This window comes from Bacillus rossius, chromosome 1 (assembly GCF_032445375.1).
Source record: "Bacillus rossius redtenbacheri isolate Brsri chromosome 1, Brsri_v3, whole genome shotgun sequence".
NCBI lineage: Eukaryota > Metazoa > Arthropoda > Insecta > Phasmatodea > Bacillidae > Bacillus > Bacillus rossius.
In genome coordinates, this window is record NC_086330.1 from 235,233,566 (window position 1) to 235,252,893 (window position 19,328).

The 19,328-nt window shown below is 34.5% G+C and overlaps 1 protein-coding gene across 3 annotated transcripts in view; it reads left to right on the forward strand.

Annotated features, from left to right (window-relative positions):
* LOC134527378 (mRNA cap guanine-N7 methyltransferase) overlaps positions 1-10,233 on the forward strand; it is an 88,893-nt gene extending 78,660 nt beyond the window's left edge. For all 3 annotated transcript variants that reach the window (XM_063360014.1, XM_063360013.1, XM_063360015.1), the window contains one exon: positions 4,207-10,233. In XM_063360014.1, coding sequence (XP_063216084.1) covers positions 4,207-4,349 — 143 coding nt within the window. In that variant the 3' untranslated portion in view covers positions 4,350-10,233. The remainder of the gene's footprint in view (positions 1-4,206) is intronic.
* The last annotated feature ends 9,095 nt before the right edge of the window (positions 10,234-19,328 follow it).

The window sequence follows — 19,328 nt, forward strand, 5'->3', positions numbered from 1 at the left end:
ACTTTATAAAGACCATTTGTGTGTATGTTTCACACTTATTGTTTGTGCTTGGAACTTGGACATGCCACAGTTTTTTTTGTGTAGTGCTGTAATTTGGATGTAAAAGAAACTTTCTCCTAGCTTTGTGTATCCAACAAAGGCCAGTCAAACTTCCAGATGGCCATCTAGCACAACTCAGTGCTGGGAGCTGCGAGCTGCTATGTTTCACCAATTTTCAGGTGCAGAACGATCATTGACCAACATCATTACCACTGGAATAGTTTTGCCTTGTGGTCACATGTTTGTCACTTTTTAAGTGCTTTGCAATGGAATGTTTTCTTTAAAACATAACTCAACAATTGTAGTATTTACACATTAGTGTAATGACATTGGATGAATAAACACAGTCACTTTTAAACTCTTCAGCTCGTTGCCTTGTACTAACCACATTTTTTTGGCATTTTTTTATGTGGATCAGTAAACAGTTAAAGACTGGAAATTGATAATGTTATTTACAGGGCCTAGTTAAAACCGCAAGCAGGTAGTTTTAAAAAAATGGTTTGTCGCTGCCTCATAAAAGATGTCATTCAGAAAGTGAGTGTATAAACAGTAGTAAAGAGTGTTGTGTTAGATGGGAGTTGCACGTGTAGGTGAATGAAAAGCGGGAACAAATAGACAGAGGAAGGTGGAAGATTAAACCTTAGAGGAAATAAAAAACGCATTGGTGTGCCAAGTGAAACTTTATGATAGTGAAACTACTCTGAAATATATTTGGTAAACTTAAATAGTCATTGTAAAAAGTAATCTCAAGTTTTAAAATACCTCAAAAAAATGGCATTAAAATGATTGTAATACATATTCTTCTTCTAATTTCCCAAGAGGTTCTTTAGCACAGTGGTAGAGCTGTCGCTTGATAACCTCAAGGGATGTGGTTCAAATCTCATCAACTGAATTTTTAAATTTTTTTTTGTGATAACATGATATATTAATAATAATAATAATTACAATTTTTTATTTATTTGTTTTTATTTATTTGTAATTTGTCACATGCTCACCAAGAGTCGTAGACTTTAGTGGTGGGCACTACATGCAATAACAGGAACACAGTTATCACTAACAGTGTATGGACTCCCACCTCCGTCGGTACCATAGGAGGAAAACATCTACAGATGGCCAGCAAACGAGAGCAAGAGTACCACACACTTGCAGTGATAACAACAAAACAGACAAAACACTAACAAAGGTTAAAGAACCATAACACATAAAACATATACGTAAAATCATTTCATTAAGTGTTAAGAGAACAATTGAAGGACAAATAATATAGATATGACAGACATAAATCAGAATTTATAATTAAACACTGTTGGAATTCAAATATAGATTATTGCAGTTTGTTATAAGTCTATAAATAATATCATTATTAGTATGAAGAGTACACAGAGTAGAGCGTAAGCGGGAATTGAATTGAGGAATTCTTAAGGCAGTATTGTCAAGAAAATAAGGACATCTGAATTTATGAATGTAACAATTATGAACAAAAAGGGCATCATGATAGGCCCTACGGTCTACCAGGGGTGTCCAAGTGGGGCATGTTAATCAGCTCAACAAGGTTAAGGATTGTTTGTAGGAAATATTTACAGGCTAATTTCAGTCGTTTGAGCAAAAACAAATACCGTATTTACTCGTGTATAGCGCGCCCTCATGTATAGTGCGCACCACAATTTTTGCAACAAATTCCAAAGAAAAAAATTTATAATTTTTTTCCCATGAATAAATTTTAATAACATTTTGTGGTACCTGTTAAGGAATTACTTATGAAACAAATTATTATTTACATTGATGTGTGGTGATGTGTCAGGAAAATACTTAAATAAAATACTCTTTCACCTGAAAGCGAAACTTTTGTGGCATACCGTACCATCTGAAACGACCGAGCAAGCTAAACTCTGCTGTGTAGACGGAAAATAATGAAGTGCTGTATCGTCACAACTGGTACTATGGCGGGAGGGAGGGAGGCAGGCAGGAATGGGACTATAACCATCAAGTAACCTTGACAGTTGACAGGACTAAACACCACCACTCCCGTCACCGTTGCTAAGCTGGCGCGGAGGACTAGATGACTCACCTTGCCCGCGCACGTGTGTGTGAGCGTGAAAGAGGCCTTGTTGCTTGTGCGTATGTGTGGGGTCACCCATCACCCGGCAGTTAACGACTAACACTCCTCCTCCCCGCCTCCACCCCTCAACTTTTGACGTGACAACGTCTAATAAATCGATGAACGCCGGCTGCCCGCACGAAAAAGTGTCCCACTACGGATGTCCCACTACAGATGTGTTCTGTTTGCTCATTGTACGCATGCGTGGCTCTCTCTTCATGCTCATTGTACGCATGCGTGGCATCTCTCTTCCACTCGATTGGAACAACCATCGATTTGACTTTTCAATCGTATTTTCGTCGTTTGAATTATTAATATTATGTAATTTAACGATCGTCCACCGATTTTCAGCACAATCTGTACGGTTATTTAAAAGTAATATTGAAAATTCAAATACGTTTTGAACCAACAATGGTTTTTTACAGTTACACATAATAATTCAAATTACACCCGGGATCTTTTGCACAATGTTTTAAAAAATATTGTAACACATTATAAATAAGTTTGGTGTATTTGGGATGCGTATTTGTTATAAAATCTTGTTAATATTATACCCCTACCGTGAACAAAGTTTTTATACATATATATATCATTTGAATCTACATTACCTTAGTATGGTCTCGTGGGCGTGTGGTTAGCGTACCTTACTCTTAAACTAAAGGTTGTCGGTTCGAAACCCGGCAGTTGCGAAATTTTTTTTATACTTGTAAAAATAAATATGGCGCACGCAACATTTCAAAAGTAATAAATATATTTGATTTAATGAATGCAAATAAAAGTAAATTTATTAATTCAATTGCACATTTCATTTTACTCCTTTGTATCCATACAAAATGGTGATAATTCAATAAAAATGATTCAATTTTATTCATAAAAGTATGCAGAGGTAGATTTTATCATGCAAAAGATTGAATAATTAAAAAAAAATTCTTCCTCAAAGAATATAATATTTTTAATGCCTAAATGGTTTGGTTGCAAAAACCTATTACGGCTCAGTCTCAGGCCGAATATGATATTTCCTTTTCTTCTGGATCAATCATTTCATCAATGTTTTGTTATGACGTTGTCACGTTAAACAATCGTCCGTAAACGGACTTTACAGACAACCAATTTTTTTTTCCATGTATAGCGTACATCCTTGATTTTTTTTTCCTTTACTGAGGGAAAAAAGGGCGCGCTATACACGAGTATATACGGTATACAAACATATACTTAGTGTTATGTGTTTTAAAGTGTTTCAGGTTAATATTTTAGTAAAGCCATAGAAGTATAATGTCTAATGTGTGCAAAAACTTTATGGTATTAACTGTTCACTGGATTTTAACAAGATGGGCAGTATTTTAACAAAATTTCTTGTCGAAAAATTAGGCCCTATGCTGGGGTATATTTTATCCAAGCAGTTTCTAATAGTTAAAAATATCCTGTTGTTTTATGCTGCTAATTGCTGTATGCGTTCAATAGTGGCAAGCAACGTTCAGCGAGGGGGGTGTAGAAATTATGTGTGATATTTGCATCCAGAAATTTTGGTTTTTGAAAAGTGACTATTTTATAATCAGTTAATTTATCATGCTCCACATTATTTTAAAAAATTCTTTGTTAAATATTGTGTCTGGTTTCATATTATAAGTTTATTTGCAACATGAAGAACACATGAGTTTTCTTGTTACCAAGGTTATATTTTTACACATCTCTGGCGAGTACTGAAATCTCGCTCAATTTTTTTTATAAATATTCTATGTTTAATACTAATGTACTTAAAAGAAAATAATTTCATTTTTGTTGCCAATTTTGTAAAAAAAATTTACTTTTCATTCCCAGCTGAAATTTTTTTCCACAAAGCAGTAAGCATTCTTACATTCCTTTGGCTCTAAAAAGATTTAAAAAATGAGAGAAAAAAAATGTGAAACATTGTTTTAAATGTTATAAGAGTTTCTTTAAAAAGGAGCCCCAAATTTTTGTATGCTCAAAGATTCCACTTAAACTTCAATCTTGAACTGATTTACTTTGTGAGTGTGTAACCTTATTTATGTTTTAAATATTGGCTCATTTCTTTTTGTTATTTGTTTAAGCTTTGTACCTGGTGTTTGCGTTCGAGAAGCAGAAGTCTGCCGCGGGCATGGATGAGACACAAAGCAGCGGAGGCGGCAGCAGGCGGTCAGAAGCAGAGGGCCGTAAGGCGAGGAGTGACAATGCTGCTGCAACCACGTCGTAGAGACTATCAACGTGATGGAACCAGCACCTTATCCTGTTCTGCCGTTAGTGGCCAGTGACTGTGGGTAGTGCGAACACCATTCAATATTGTCGATCAGTTTCAGGACAAGTGAAAACATGTTTTTATACTTGAGGTAATGGAGCAATGATGAAGTGTTTTCTCTGTCTTTGATTGTGACATGAACTTGAAGAAATGTGAGTTAATAATTTATCACAATGTTGATGTAGAAGTTTAATTTTTGCTAGTGTTGGGTCAATTCCTGACGTAGGTTTTATCCTCAAATTTGGGATTTGATTCAATTTCCTCTCCTTGTTAAGATGAAATCTAAGAACACACAATTTTTCGTAAATATAAACCTATTTATAATTTTGAAATGTGATTACAAAGGATTATATTTTTACTTTATTACAGCTACAAAAAGTACCAATAAATATATGTTGTGTAACATTGTAGGATTTTAAGCATATAGGGAAATGTATCTAGTTGACTGGCACCCCAAAAATGAAATGTTTATTAAATAATTTAGCAATTATTCATAAACTTGAACTAAATAGCATTTGTTATTGAGATTTTTTCCCAAAATATTAAATTTAAATCATGGTAGGGGAAATGTAAATTTGACAAAAAATAGAAAATAATTTAAAACTGCTAATTCTGTATAGTTTTTCTATTTATCTTTGTCATTATCATGTAATATATGTTTATTTCAGTTTTCAGAGCTGCGAGAAGCATTACAGGTATCAATTTTATATAAAAGTTTTATTTAGGGGAAACAACTTCACTAGAGTGTTTGAACCCTGCTGAATTCGAAAATCACTGCAGTCTGTTTATCTGTTAAACAAACTCATTCAAAAAGTTGAAAGTAAGTTTCAGATGCCCTCAGACCAGATAAGATACTTTGAAATAACATAATTTAAGAATAAATGACACTTTATAAAATATTCACTTGAATGAAGCTATTTTGTAGAGAAGTGTAAAAGAAAATGTGAAATATTTTAAGCAAGACAGGTTTAACTATTTTAAAATTTAAAATAAAATGAACCCAAACGAAATATGTACTGTGTTTAATCGTATAATGGTCGCACGCGCATAATCGTCGCAACCATATTTTAGGCTGTCAAAATTGGGATAAAAAAACTTCTCGCGTAAACGTCGCATGTTGTTTTTGGTCTCTCTAGTAGATGCGGAGCGCTTTGTGTAGGTAGCTTTTCCCGTATAAAACAATGTATTTTAAAGTAGAAATCTAATATTTATTCGGTCATTACCACTTACTTAATAAATTAACGGAAAAATACGAATTTGTTTGACATGTAAATTTTCTTATAAAGATGTTTTTAAAAGTTATTTCCTTTATCTGAACGTCTGCGTCGCCGCGGTGTAGGTATAATCTAAATTTTAATTTCGGTCATTACCACTTATTTATTTCTTTAACGGAAATAAAAAGTTGTCTGACGTGTAAATTTTCTTTTAAAGACGCTTTAAATGTAAAACGGTATTTCCTTTATCTGATTGTCTGCGTTACCGCAGCGTACCGCTTATAAAAATGTAGCCAGCGCATCATTCATGTTTGGTTATGTTGCTTTCCGTATAGAGCATGCGCACGTTGTCAAATATCGATATCTCGCCAATTGGATGCAACGCGCACTCTCTGTCCGGTGCCGAGTTAACTACATTTGATAGCCCGCATTCTTTCGTGGTAAGTGTGTACTACGACACGTTAGTTCACGTCAGATTCAAGTGGCTTGCGTTCGCGTTAGAGTTTTGGTTTTTCTATTTAAAGTTGAAGAAAGGTTTTTGTTTAAGGAATTATTAATATAGATTGTTTGGCGTGCTATTGTATACTCCACCTTTTTTTAAATAAACGTAGGTACTTTGCATGATCGGGTTTTGTTTTTATGAATAACTTTACCTAAAAAATATTTTTTTCCGCATTATCTTTGCACCCCTACTTTTTAAACTTGATTTTAGAATAAAATGTGCGACGATTATACGATAAAACACGGTAACTATACACATAAAGGCACGCTCACTTCAAAACTAAGCCTCTGTGTCTAGTAGTTCATGATGTCTACCACCAGAAACATGTTCAAAATGGATGAGAGGGAAACAACAGTATTAGGCAGAACATCCAGTTACCAGGTGTAATTTGTGTTTCCTGTCTCATTCTGCTGTGCTGCAGATCCTGCTTGTAGATACCTGTTTTAGACATGCCTCACAACATACCCAATGTGGGGATTTCAGTAACTTCATTTAACAACCTTGACACGGGCATTCAACGAGACCTATCATTTTCATGTCAAAAAATGTAAACTGTACTATTCTGACATTTTGGATTACAGGTTTACAGTTAAGATTTCAAAGAGACAAACATAATTTTTGAATTAAACAGAGGTTCACATTTGCATTGAAACACAAGCCTTTTATTGAAATTTTTTGTATACTGTATGAACAATGTAGATATAGCATAATGTATGAAGCATATACATATTGTTATATTTTCCTGCAATTATTAAGTTACAACTGTTTTTTGTTTCATCAAAATAACATTTTTAGGTCCTAACATTTGAAATCGACAAGCTTTGTTATTCCTACAGTTATTCTTAATACAGTGAATGTTATTAATGTTATTACTTAAGTTTTTATAACAGAAATTGACTCTCACACTAGAGGGACTTCATATTTATATTGTTTACAATTTTTACATTCAGCACGTGATAATTGAAAAGCTTTTGCTTCCTGTTATTTATCTTTATTTTTATTATAATAATTTTTTTTTATTAATGTGTGTGTGGATTAATGTTTTTAATCACATTAATAAATTTTTAATGTTTTTATAACAAATGATGAATGACTAAGACTAAGAAGGTTAACTTGAAGCAATGCATAGGAGTGCTTAGCACTAAATAAACATCAAAGTGTCATCTTAAAAGAGATACTTAAAAGTAGGGGTGGACGGGATCCCAAAATTCGGGATAAAAGTCAGGAAAAAAACCATTCCCGAACTTCGGGAAAATAATTTTTCTCTTCGGGATAATACCTCGGGAAAACAAGTTTTTTTAAATAGTAAAAACCTTTGTCGTACTAATTTTTATATTATAAAAATACGTTATGTATACATACGTCCCGTAACAACATTGTATACATATTAAACAAACTAAGTAAAAAGACATCACAAAAAATAAATTGCATATTATAAACATTAACGTAAATTCAACACTCGTTCATAAATATAAGTAGTTTAAAATAAATCTCTGACTAATTAAAGAATTCAATGTTGAATATTATTTTTAAGTTTGGCGAATGTTAACGTCTTTGCCGTATTTGTAGGTTATAATTTGTGTTGAAAATTAACAAGAGCAACAATAAGCAGTTTTGCCAAACGCGTAATATTCGAAACGCTAATAAACTGAAAGACGCCATCTTGGTTTCACATGTTTATGCCATTATAAACGTCTTTCATAAACATCAGAGGGTTTTACGTTTTAGTAGTTGGTCATTATGTAAGAATGAAAGTGAACAATTAAAAACAAGTGGTATTTTTAAAGTAAACAAGATAATTATTTCTAGTAAATTTCATTTAATAAAAAACGGTAGTTTATACACGTGTGTGAATGATGGAGCCTGGCATTCCAGGCAGTAGCAAAAGTGAACCAGGTGTGTCTTCTGCACCTATTTGGAAGTTCTTTAAGAAATTACCAAATAACAAGGTGCAATGTACTTTGTGCCCTTCTGTCCTGAAAACGGAATATGGTTCCACAACAGGTATGCACAGACACTTAACACAACATCCGAAGGCAAAAAATTAGTTGGCCATTCTTCAGGAAAAATACACATCTTTCAAATTATCAAGCAGAAGTGAGAAAAAGTCAGTTAAATCAGATGTTCAAACAAATCAGCCCAAGCTAGCTAATTTTGTCACCTGGGGTATTGACCAGCCCAATTAAAAGGCTTTGACAAAAGAAGTAGGTAAATGGTTAGCAAATGGTTGCCATCCATACAGCATTGTTGATGAAAGAGGCCTAAAAAATGTTTTAAAATTGGTTAAGCCTCTGTACAGTCTGCCATCGAGCAAAACATTCAGCAGGAAAATAATTCCAGAGTTGTACGAAGAAACTGTCAACAGTTTGAATGCTAAAATAGGCAGTGCCATTTACACTGATTTGGACTATAAATGTGGATGGTTTATTAAAAAAAAGACTTAAAAATATGCACATTTTAAAAGTAAATAAAGTAAATATAATTTTCTGTACAAGAGACAATTTACTGCTCTTGCTCCCGATCCCGATCCCGAAAATCTAATGTATTTCCCGACCGAATCTCGTCCCGAAGTAAAATTGCTATTCCCGTCCACCTCTACTTAAAAGCAAGGTGAATGTAGGCTTGGGGGAAAAGAATTGTGGTAAAGGTTTATTCAGGTGAATATGATACATTTCTACCACATTTTTTCACTTCAACATTAATTGCATTTGTTTGGATTATACATACACCGATTCAGGAAGAATAGGTTAACTTTGTTTGTAAGACAGTGGATTATGAATACATATTATCAGTATTGATGTTGATCAGGAACACTCCCAGAATCAGAATTGACCCAACACTAATTTTTAACTTAATTCAGACAAATATTTTGCTTTACTGAGCTTCTTTTTGGTATTTAATAGAGCTGGGCCGATGCCGATCCCCGATCGTAATAATCGGCCGATTTTGTTAATTTTGCCGATCATAATGATCGGCAAAACATAGCCAATTATTTGAGCCGATCATTGGTCTCCAACTGCAAACTTATAACATTGAATAATTACCTATACCTAACAACTTTCCGTTTGTTTACGGTACTTTTCAGGAAGAAAAATCAATTATTCATTGAAAAATAATAGGATTTAATAATTTAAAACTAACCACACACGAAAAAATATACCAATAAAGTAAACAAATAGTGTAAGTTTTATAAACATTGAACAGTTACATACCTAAGTATCAATTTCCACGTATATTTACAGTACTTTTGGTAAAATAATTTTCCATTATACTATTTGCAAAGTTATTTCTTATCATTTACAAACCGAAAACTATGTATTTGATTACCATTTACGGTTAATATTACCGCAATGGCGAATGGCGACTGTTGTTTAGGTTGGTTATGTGACGCCAGAGATTAGAGTAACGCGCGTCGCGCGACGGAATTCGTACGGATTAATGGCGCTAGTAGTCTCGTGGTTAGTAAACAACTACCTCTTCGGGAATTTATTTAGTTTTTTCTCGCTAAATATGGCAAATTGAAAGTTTTGTTTAGCGAAATTAATATTCTTATCCTGTTTAGCGGGATATAGAGCTTATTTTTCTTTTGTATGTAAACCTGGTTGGTGAAGAATTTTGTTCCCCATTTAATGGTATTTCGTATTCACAAATTAACTTACAATCGGGAATTATTGAAAGTTTGTTGGCAGCACTGGGGGGAAGGAAGGCCAATAAAATTATCATCGCTGACGTCTACCGGCACACACGGATCACAGAATGACGGAGTTGTGATTAGGTGAAGATTTGGTTTGACCTTTTTACATTTTATCGCAGTTAAATGTGTGCGCAATTGTGTAGTGATTTATAAGTAATCATGTCAATAAAAAGTAGTTTTGTCTGGGAATATTTCACCGTTTATAGTGATCCGTCAAAAGCAATGTGTAATCAGAGGTACTCGAAAGACTCTAATCGGCTCAGAAGATCGGCAAGATTGGCAGCAGATGATCGGCATTAGCATGATCGGCAAAATAGGTGATCGGCCCAGCTCTAGTATTCAAGTATTGTAAATATTTACATTTACATTGTACACATTTTTTTATCATTTGTTTAAAAGCAGTAATTAAAAGTGAAAATATATTTACATTAATGTGTTAGTTTTTATTTGTGTGTGAATTATTTTTTAGTAACTTGATAGCTTACAACAGCATAAATTAGTACTTTTTTTCACTTTGGTAGTGATATGTGCTAGTCTTCAGTTACAATTACATTTAAACCTTACTTTTGAAGTTGTTAAATATTCAATTGTGTTTTTTTTTTTTTTAATTCTGGAAATAGAAACCCTGTTTAAAGATGTTTTTTCAAGATATGCTATAGATGCTATAAACTTATTAACAGTTTAAAATCTGTTGTTTAAAATAAGCCTCTCATCAAACTTTTAAAAATAGAGCTTCTGGCCATATTTAAATTTATATTAAATTCTTATTATGGACTTAGATGATTATTCAAAAGGTATGAATTACCTCTTAAGATTTTATGTAAAACTAGTAGAATTCTCTGTACCGTTTTGACCTCTGCAGTTATTTTTACTGCATTCCTTATTCTTGCTCAAGAGTACTACTTAATTTATAAATTTCCAGTAAAATTCTTTGTCGTAAATACATGTACATCTAAATACAACGGGTGGTAAATATTTTATTTATGGGTTAACAGTGAATTATAATATGTTTAGCGTGATGCCACAGAAAAAAGTATCATGAATGTGAAATGGCTACCAACCGTAGCTGTGTTGTTCACAGCAGTAAAGCAACCTTAATATTTTAATCATTTGTGACCAAAATCAATGTCATATTAAAAAAATTATAAACAAAATACATTGGCAAATTGCTGAGAAAGCATGCACAAAAATTATTTACTTTCAAATAAAATTTTTCTACAACATTAACATTGCTCGAAAATTTATTTTTTTTCACCACTAAAATATACAATTTTCCATAACAATGTTTTTTTTTCTTCCCAAGGCACGTGTTTTCATATCCTGAGCATATTTATCATTTTAGGTTTTTTTCAGCAAACCTTCGGTAATCATTGCAACGTCTTCTCACAGAAAAATACACATCGAACCAAGTACAAAATGTCTGTCGTTCCTTTAAGCAATAACAGGTTAACCAACCTTTGGAGCTTTAAGGAACTTGTGCTGTGTGCTGTGCAGCATTGCCATGCGGTATTGTGAAGTTTTGAATAAGCCTCACACCATAATTTTCCGACACATGTTTTACGGAAAATTGTGCACAATTACAAATGAATACTGTTTATTTTAAAAAAAAAACACACATTGGGCCAGGAACATAAATCATAGCAAGACGTGTAAATTAAAATGTTCACCATTGTATCCATCATATAAGTTTTTACTACAGTACTCAACAAACAATGAAACTGTGTTAAAGTTCCTGAAATTGCTGTGCCAGTTGTATCATGTGTCATGCCAACAGGTCAACAAATGGCTAGTGGTTTGCGTATATTCATCAGACGTTATTCCTAGAATGAAGTTATAGGTGTACAGATGGAGCAGCCTCACAAAGTTGATACGAGTGCAAGCAGATTATTACAACTGGTAACAGTGTGTGGCATATGGCAAAGGTTTTGACACCAAGTTATTTGTTATTGTTTGGAAATAATTTTGTAAAAGTTTAACTATAAATATAGTTTTAAAGTTTAAAGATAAACATTATATTAATTTTTTACATGCCGGAAGTATCTCGAAAAACAAAATATTTTAAATGGGTAGAATTAACATAGGAATGTATGGAAATAATGAAGGGAATAATTTTGTGGACGTAATTGGTGGAAAATGGAAATTTCTTAATCGAGTTTTACTCTTGTCTCTTAAATTAAAAAAAAGAAGTATTTTAAAAAATATATATTACGGGTTGCCTAAAGACTTGTTAAAAGGCCTTATCATGCTTCTGTAAACTTTTTGAAATACAGTATTGGTCCGAAAATTTGCCGACCTTTTTTGCTAGTTTTGTCAACCTTGAAATCTAGAGTCGGCCTATAATGGGGCACTAGCCAAAATAGTATAATTAAACACATACATTTCAAAGAGAATCAATTATGGTATAAAGGCAATATTTACCCTTTATAGAAAGTAAATATTTAATTTCCTTTAATATTTATTTTGTTTAGTTACACTTTATTCCGTATGTTTACATTTGTAATCTATGATTAATTCAGATTTAAATTTCTTTGGTTATCATTTTGTCTATGTATTACTCTATGTTAATTTTTATTTTTAAATTATTGTCAAGGCTAGGATAGCAGTATTTTTGAAACCACTATTAATTTAAAGATGAACAACGACAGTAATGGGTAGTAATTTTAATAGTTTTGTTTTATCAACAACCTTAAGAAAGTCGTTTATTAGTAACGGGGAAAAAGATTCTTTTAGAACGAATTGAGACTCGATGAAGGCAACATCTAGAAACGCAACGATTTCGACATTAATTGATAATTGAATATTTATAGAAGAATTGAAAATGTTTATTAATGCTTATATTGAATGAGATTTCGAAGGAACTACTAATTTGAATCAACGAAGATAAGATTCAGACGTCAAGAATTCAAACAATTATTTAAGAAGAGAAGTCGACGAATATCCAGATTCAAGAGATCGTCCAATGAATATAAATTGCTTTGAAACTACGAAGAATAGATGCAGTTGATCATCCTGAAGAAAGAATAATTCAGTCGAAGAATGAAAAGTCGCAGTTCGAGCCCGGGAAGGATGACCGTCGTGCAGCCCAGCCCAGTTGCCGCCCACAGCCCGAAGGATGGAGTCGTGACGGCGCGTATTCCTGCCGCCCGCTAGAGACCGGAGGAGCAACACCGAGTTCGCAGTCCTGATTGAGGCGAACCAAGGATTCTTCGAGCACCTACACGTCTCGTGGGTATCCTGCAGCAAGGTTTGGTCCCTTACCCCATCACCTGAAGACTCGCTGATTAAAGAAGTATCCTCACGAATTACGATTTAAACAAGACAAACAATTTTCACCGAACTAGAATCTTTTATGGTATCGAACATATTCTTTGTATAGAAAGACCGTGTACTTGTTCATCTTTAGATTTATTATTTAAATCCCGGAATCGCGATCCCGAACTAAATAATATTAGATAGTATAGATGGAACTTGATATTGAAAGAACATGTTGCTATTTTGTTTGACGGGTACTGCAAGTTACGTACCCAGTAGTCCACGCTCTGCGGACTGAAGCTAGTTTAAAATAAATAACACACAAATGATTAACCTTTTAACTTAAAGATAACTTACTCAAATGAGAGAATTGTTAGATGCTTTGAAGTCGAGAGTGATAACAAATTCCATCTGTATTTAAACATAAATTATTTTAGTTAAGTTATTTATATAAAGTGTGATATTGTGCTTGTCAAAGTATATTGTCACCGTCTGCACAAAACCTTACACGCAAATATAAATATTACATTTGAATTTGTTTACACGTCATTAACAGGTCTAGTCACGAGATTAGTATTTAACATACTTTTGACACACTGTAATTTTGACTTTCAGACACAAACTTCTAGAAACAATTCTTAAAACTGAGAGAGGTAGGATCAGAATTAGTATTGGTATATGAAAGGTTATTGCCTACGAGGAAATACCAATGACTACAAGTTAGGAACACGTAGAAGAAAATACCTTTCAATGGCATAAAAATGGTATCAGATATACAATTCATTGACCTAAAATTACGCCGTACTTACGTGGAATTAGTAATTTTTCCAAATTACAAATTTAGTAAACACACTTAACCCCAATAACGTATCATATTTTAAGTTAAGTACAGTAAAACCTTTTTGTTGCGACCCCATTTATTGCGACCACCTCTCTATTACAACCCGATTACGAGGAACCGTGAAAAAAATTGCCGAAAATCCGAAGAAAATCGGACCGAAAATAAGTTTCTTGTGGTGAGTAACGTGTTACTGCGTTTCTCTTGCCCAGTACTGTACTGCTGTAGGCAGCGCATATCTAAAAATAGATACCACTTCCTGTCGACCGCTGTCAGCGCTTGACAACCCCAATTCCACGTCCCTTTGTCGGCAGGGTGGAGATAAAGGTTTTTGTGGCAACGTGTTTACATTTAGCTTTTTCTGAGTGTCTAGTGTGGTACGCAGTTAAGGCAAAGCTACCTGCTGGATTTCTCTTGATTTTGATTACTATCGGTTGACAATGTTTGCTTAGTTTTTGAAGTCCGATTTGGTATATTTTTTGGCTTGAATTTGTGAACTATTGTTGATGACTTATGCAGGTTTTTTTTTCTTTTTTTCCCCCGATTTTGTGTATTATGACTTATTAAATAAAATACCATTAAATATTAATTACTATCAATACAATGAAGGAAAAACCCTCCGGCCGCAGCGTGTGAACATGGTAATCGGCCCTTGCTCACCCTCTCCCCGTACCGTGCGCTGTGGCCGATATCGGATGCTGCTTGTACTTGTTAACAATCACATTATCTGCTTCAATTTAACGAGAGTAAAAATATATTAACACTGTCAGCAAATTGATAAAAGCTTTATGTGTCCGCAAAACAGGGCACAACACTGGCCCGCCAGTTGTTTTCATTCAAAACGTGGCTAAAGAACTTGTATGGATTATGCTGAAAACATCCGGCAATACGTGTAGGTTATAAGGAATCTTGCTATGAATTGAGATGTTATGTTTTTCGAGTAGATATACACAGCGACCGACTGGATGCACGCCCGCCTCGACTTGTTTTAACTGCCATAGGGATGTTTATTTTGACTGACAGCTCAAGCAATTATCTTTTCCCGTGGGTTGACAGAAAAAGGTCGCTTCACCCAGCATAAAAAAAAAAGGCTACGCCACTTATTCCCCACGCAGGAAACACACTGGCTGCCGTCTGTCTCCCCCGTATTTATCTTTCTTCTAACATTCCACGTCTTGCCTCTCGCGCTAGCAATAATGAAGCGACCACGCATTGGGCCGTTTTATGCTAGTTTGGTGACAGCAGCTTGATTTTATTCGGTATATTCCTTATCATAGGACCTTTGGTATTAAAATACATTTATATTTAAGTTTGAAAGCTTGTAAATTCCTTGCCAGAGATGACTGAACTCGAACTTGGTGTGAAAAGTGACTTATTTTGACATACTTTTTTTTTTGGGCGTGTTTTGTTGGGGAGGGAGGGGTCCGAAAATATTTACAACGATCTTACCCCTCCCTCATAATAGCCCAATTTTACGGGAGAAGGGAGGGTGAAATGAGCATTTTCTCACTGAAGGTTTTTCAAAGGAGAGAAAAGTTGGGGTGTTATAAGGGAGGACACTAGATGGTTTGTGTGTGTGGGAGGGATGAGTTAACCTTGAAGAAAGATACCGTGGGAAGGGAGGCGTCATGAAGCCGCTGCCGCTAGCCAGCCGGGCGAGCTTAGTGTGCGCCAACTCGCGTTGCAGAACCTACCGCTGCCATATTTTTAAAGGAAATGTCCCATTATTTTTTTGTTATTCTTACATGAACATTATTGGAAGTATTAAAGCCGACACAAAAATACGTTGTGTGTTAAAATTAACAGATTTTAAAGATCTTTCATTTCTTTTTTTTTTAAATTTTTTTCCTATTTTCACATTTTGGTCAAAATGTCCAATTTTTTGATGGTTCCCGAGAATGTATTCGTAAAATCACTGCTTCGTTAAATCCGGGGTTCTTGACATCGGGGTTCTAGTGTATTTTACTACGGCAAGGAGAAAACGTACATGTAAACTAACCAGTAAAAATAAACTGTCTTTTGACATATTTTCTTTAGAGGTGGCCTGTAGGGCGACGGACTTGTCATGAAGGTTGAAGTGGGTTTAAAGCAAAGCTGTCTAGCATTGTGAGCATCCTGCCATTGTACGGCTGGTTTCTTAGAAAGTAGCGGTTTGGGTGGGGGTAGGGGGGGGTGAAATCAACTGAAAATTTCGGAAAACATCTATTACGACCCTATTCCTGGGAACCGTGAGGGGTCGTTTCAGAGAGGTTTGACTGTACACAGATGTGGTCACTTGTAGCACATAACTTTTAAAAGCTCGGTCTGGTTATTTTTGAACTGTATTTAACACGCTGCGGTAATTTTATTTGCTTGTAAAATGTGGTATTTACAGTAAACAATTAGAAAAAATAGCAATTTTTCAGTAAAGTTATTTACCGTAGTATGCTTTATTTACTCTTCTACTACAGGAAAATCAAAATAATGGCACCAGTGTTGGCAACTGGTAGTTGCGACATGAATAAACAAATACCGGTACATACCAACAGTAACAACAACAATTAAACCTATTTGCAATATTGGCTGTTTTTTGGTTGATTCATACACATTTTACATGAAACCATTTTGGGTTTTCTACATCAAAAATAAACGTACCGGTAAATGTTTTTACGTCACAATTTCTATGAACTTAGAAAATATAGCAATTGCCGTATAAAATGTTGGCACACTACAAAAGAATGTGAAGATAAACGAAAACACAGCTTATATATATTTATATACCTATTTTGGTAAGTAAGAATAACACATTTTGTCAGTTTAATAAATACTAACTTAGTTGATGTGTTACTGTGGTAATATGCTGCTGATAATCATTTTAGTTAGTTAAAAGTTATTTTTTCCTGATTTTGAGTGTGCTGTAGAAGGGGTCGGCCTATTTTCGAGGTCGCAGTGCCGGCGCGTCCATATAGGCGAACTAGGCAACCGCCTAGGGCGCCAAGTAGCTGGGGGCGGCGCAGCACGACACATAACAGCTGATATAATATGTTTAACGATTATTGAAAGTAGATGAAAATGGATTTTTGTAACAGTTTGGAATGTTTATATTGATATAAGTAATTATTTAAAGTCCACGGTGACTGGCCGTGGGGGGGGGGGGGGGGGGGGGGCAATAAGGTTATTTGCCTAGGGCGCCAATTTACCTTGCACCGGCCCTGCGAGGTCGGCCTATTTTCGGACCAATACGGTAGTTCAATGCGAATTGAACTATCATGCAGAGGCTGTTGGAGGTATATCAATTTGATTTGACAGTAAACTTGATAAAATTTTATCATTCTTCAATTAATTACACAGTGAAAAAAAATTATAGTTTTTGGTTGTTGCGACACCCCCTTTTCCAATTCCGATACCTCCATACCACCCCACCATCTTTTATAATTAGGGCCATGCAATTTTCGCGATCTAAAAAAATTGACGAAAAATGCTAAAAATTAATGAAATCGGATTCTTCTGCAAAATTTGCCGTTTTGACTAATTCACAAAAAATAAAAACTCCCTTTTTAGCACAATAGAAACAACGCCAACTTGTACCATCTTACTATGAGAATAATATGCTGTCCGTTTTATTACTGTAAACACAGCAAGAATGGCAACAATCCTTAAAAACTGTAATATGTACATTATTGAACTCTATTGTCTGTCATAAATTTGTGCTCTGAGGTATGATGATCAGAATCCAAACTTTCCCGTAGAAACTTTGCCAATTGATAAATTTTGTGTAGTAAATATAAAGCTGCCAGAAAAAATTTAATGTAACCATTCATAGACACACAATCATGGTGATATTTTATTAACAAAGTCACTCGCCATCTTCTTTGTTATTAATGCAAACTAGACCAAAGAGTCACAGCCCTTTCGATGCACAGACATACATATCCAGATATGAGAAGCTACAGGGTAGAGCCACTCCTGAACAGTTCTGAAGTTTACCAATCGCTCGTTGAAAAAAACACTATACTCTAAGAATTTAGGATTTAGATATTAACATAACCAATCTTTCATTTTAGTTATGATAACCTAACCTGTCCTCCCGGAAAAAAATTAAGTACTTTGGTTTATTACACTGACCGTACCTAACATTTTACTTTGGAACTGTTTAGGTATGGTTGCTTTCAGCACTGTGAACTGTATGTTATCCATCTGATACAACTCAAAGTTTTCAAGACGGCAATATCGCCACCATTCCAAAATGGTGCCTTTGCGAGAATGTTAGTGTTTACAATGAACGCAACTAGGGATGGGTCGGTTCGGTAATATTTTCGGTTCCGGTTCCATTTCGGTTCTTCGAATTCGGTTCGGTTCTTCTCCAGTTCCCGTTCCTGTCTCATTGGTTGTGAGGATAATCAATCTTTAAGAAAAGAAAAAAAAATTACTGTCTTATCGGTAGTAGCACATAATGCTTCCCTGAAATTTTATCAATTGTTGCACAACTACACATCAAGTTTGAAAATATAGTTGCTGTTGTGAGTGACTCTCCACGATATATGACCAAATGTGTAGACTCTTTAAAGGTTTTATTTTATAAGAAAATGGTTCATGTTCAGTACGGGGCTCAAAACTAAACCTCATCGCTAGTTTGTGAAGTCTTTCTCTGTCAGAGCCGAATACATTTATTAGTAACTAGCTGCAGTACCCGGCGTTGCCCAGGCTGAACACAGCGTGAAGGGGACCTTTATCGAAATCATATGTAGACAGTAATTGTCTTCTTGATTTGAATGTCAAGTGTGCAAAATAATTTATATCACTGGTAGAACCCAATAGACGTTGTTCTGCCAGTGTTTAGTTATTTACCTCTATATATCTAAAAATTGGTGGTCTGTATGTAATGTAGACTATTACTTATATGGAAAAGATTCCATTATATAGCTCATGCTCGGCATGCGTTGCAATGCCTCATTCAGTTTTGTTTTGTAATATGTTTGAAGTAGTTACACATTTACAATCATCTATCCATCTCTACATATATGTATATCTTTTTCTCTATCTACATATATATATCTATGTATCTCTCTATATCTACATATATACATCTATACCTCCCACCATCTCTATCTCTTCTATATACCAATCACTATATAGCTCTATACATCTATATATCTCTTTATCTAACTCCATTTCATTCCCTATACCTAGTTCTATCTCAACCTATCTCTCCGTCTCTATCAATCTCACTCTATATCTATCACTCTATCTCTGTCTCTCTTTTATATTTAATTAAATTGTGTCATGTGTGCGCACTTATACAACGAAAACTGACGAAGTGCCGCTATATAATATGAAATAAACACATTTATTGAAATGACTCGGGCTACCTATTGTTTATATCACACATGAACTGAAATGTCTATGTTTATATTTTATTCAGTTCAATTCTGTGAATTATCGCTGTTTATATTTAATA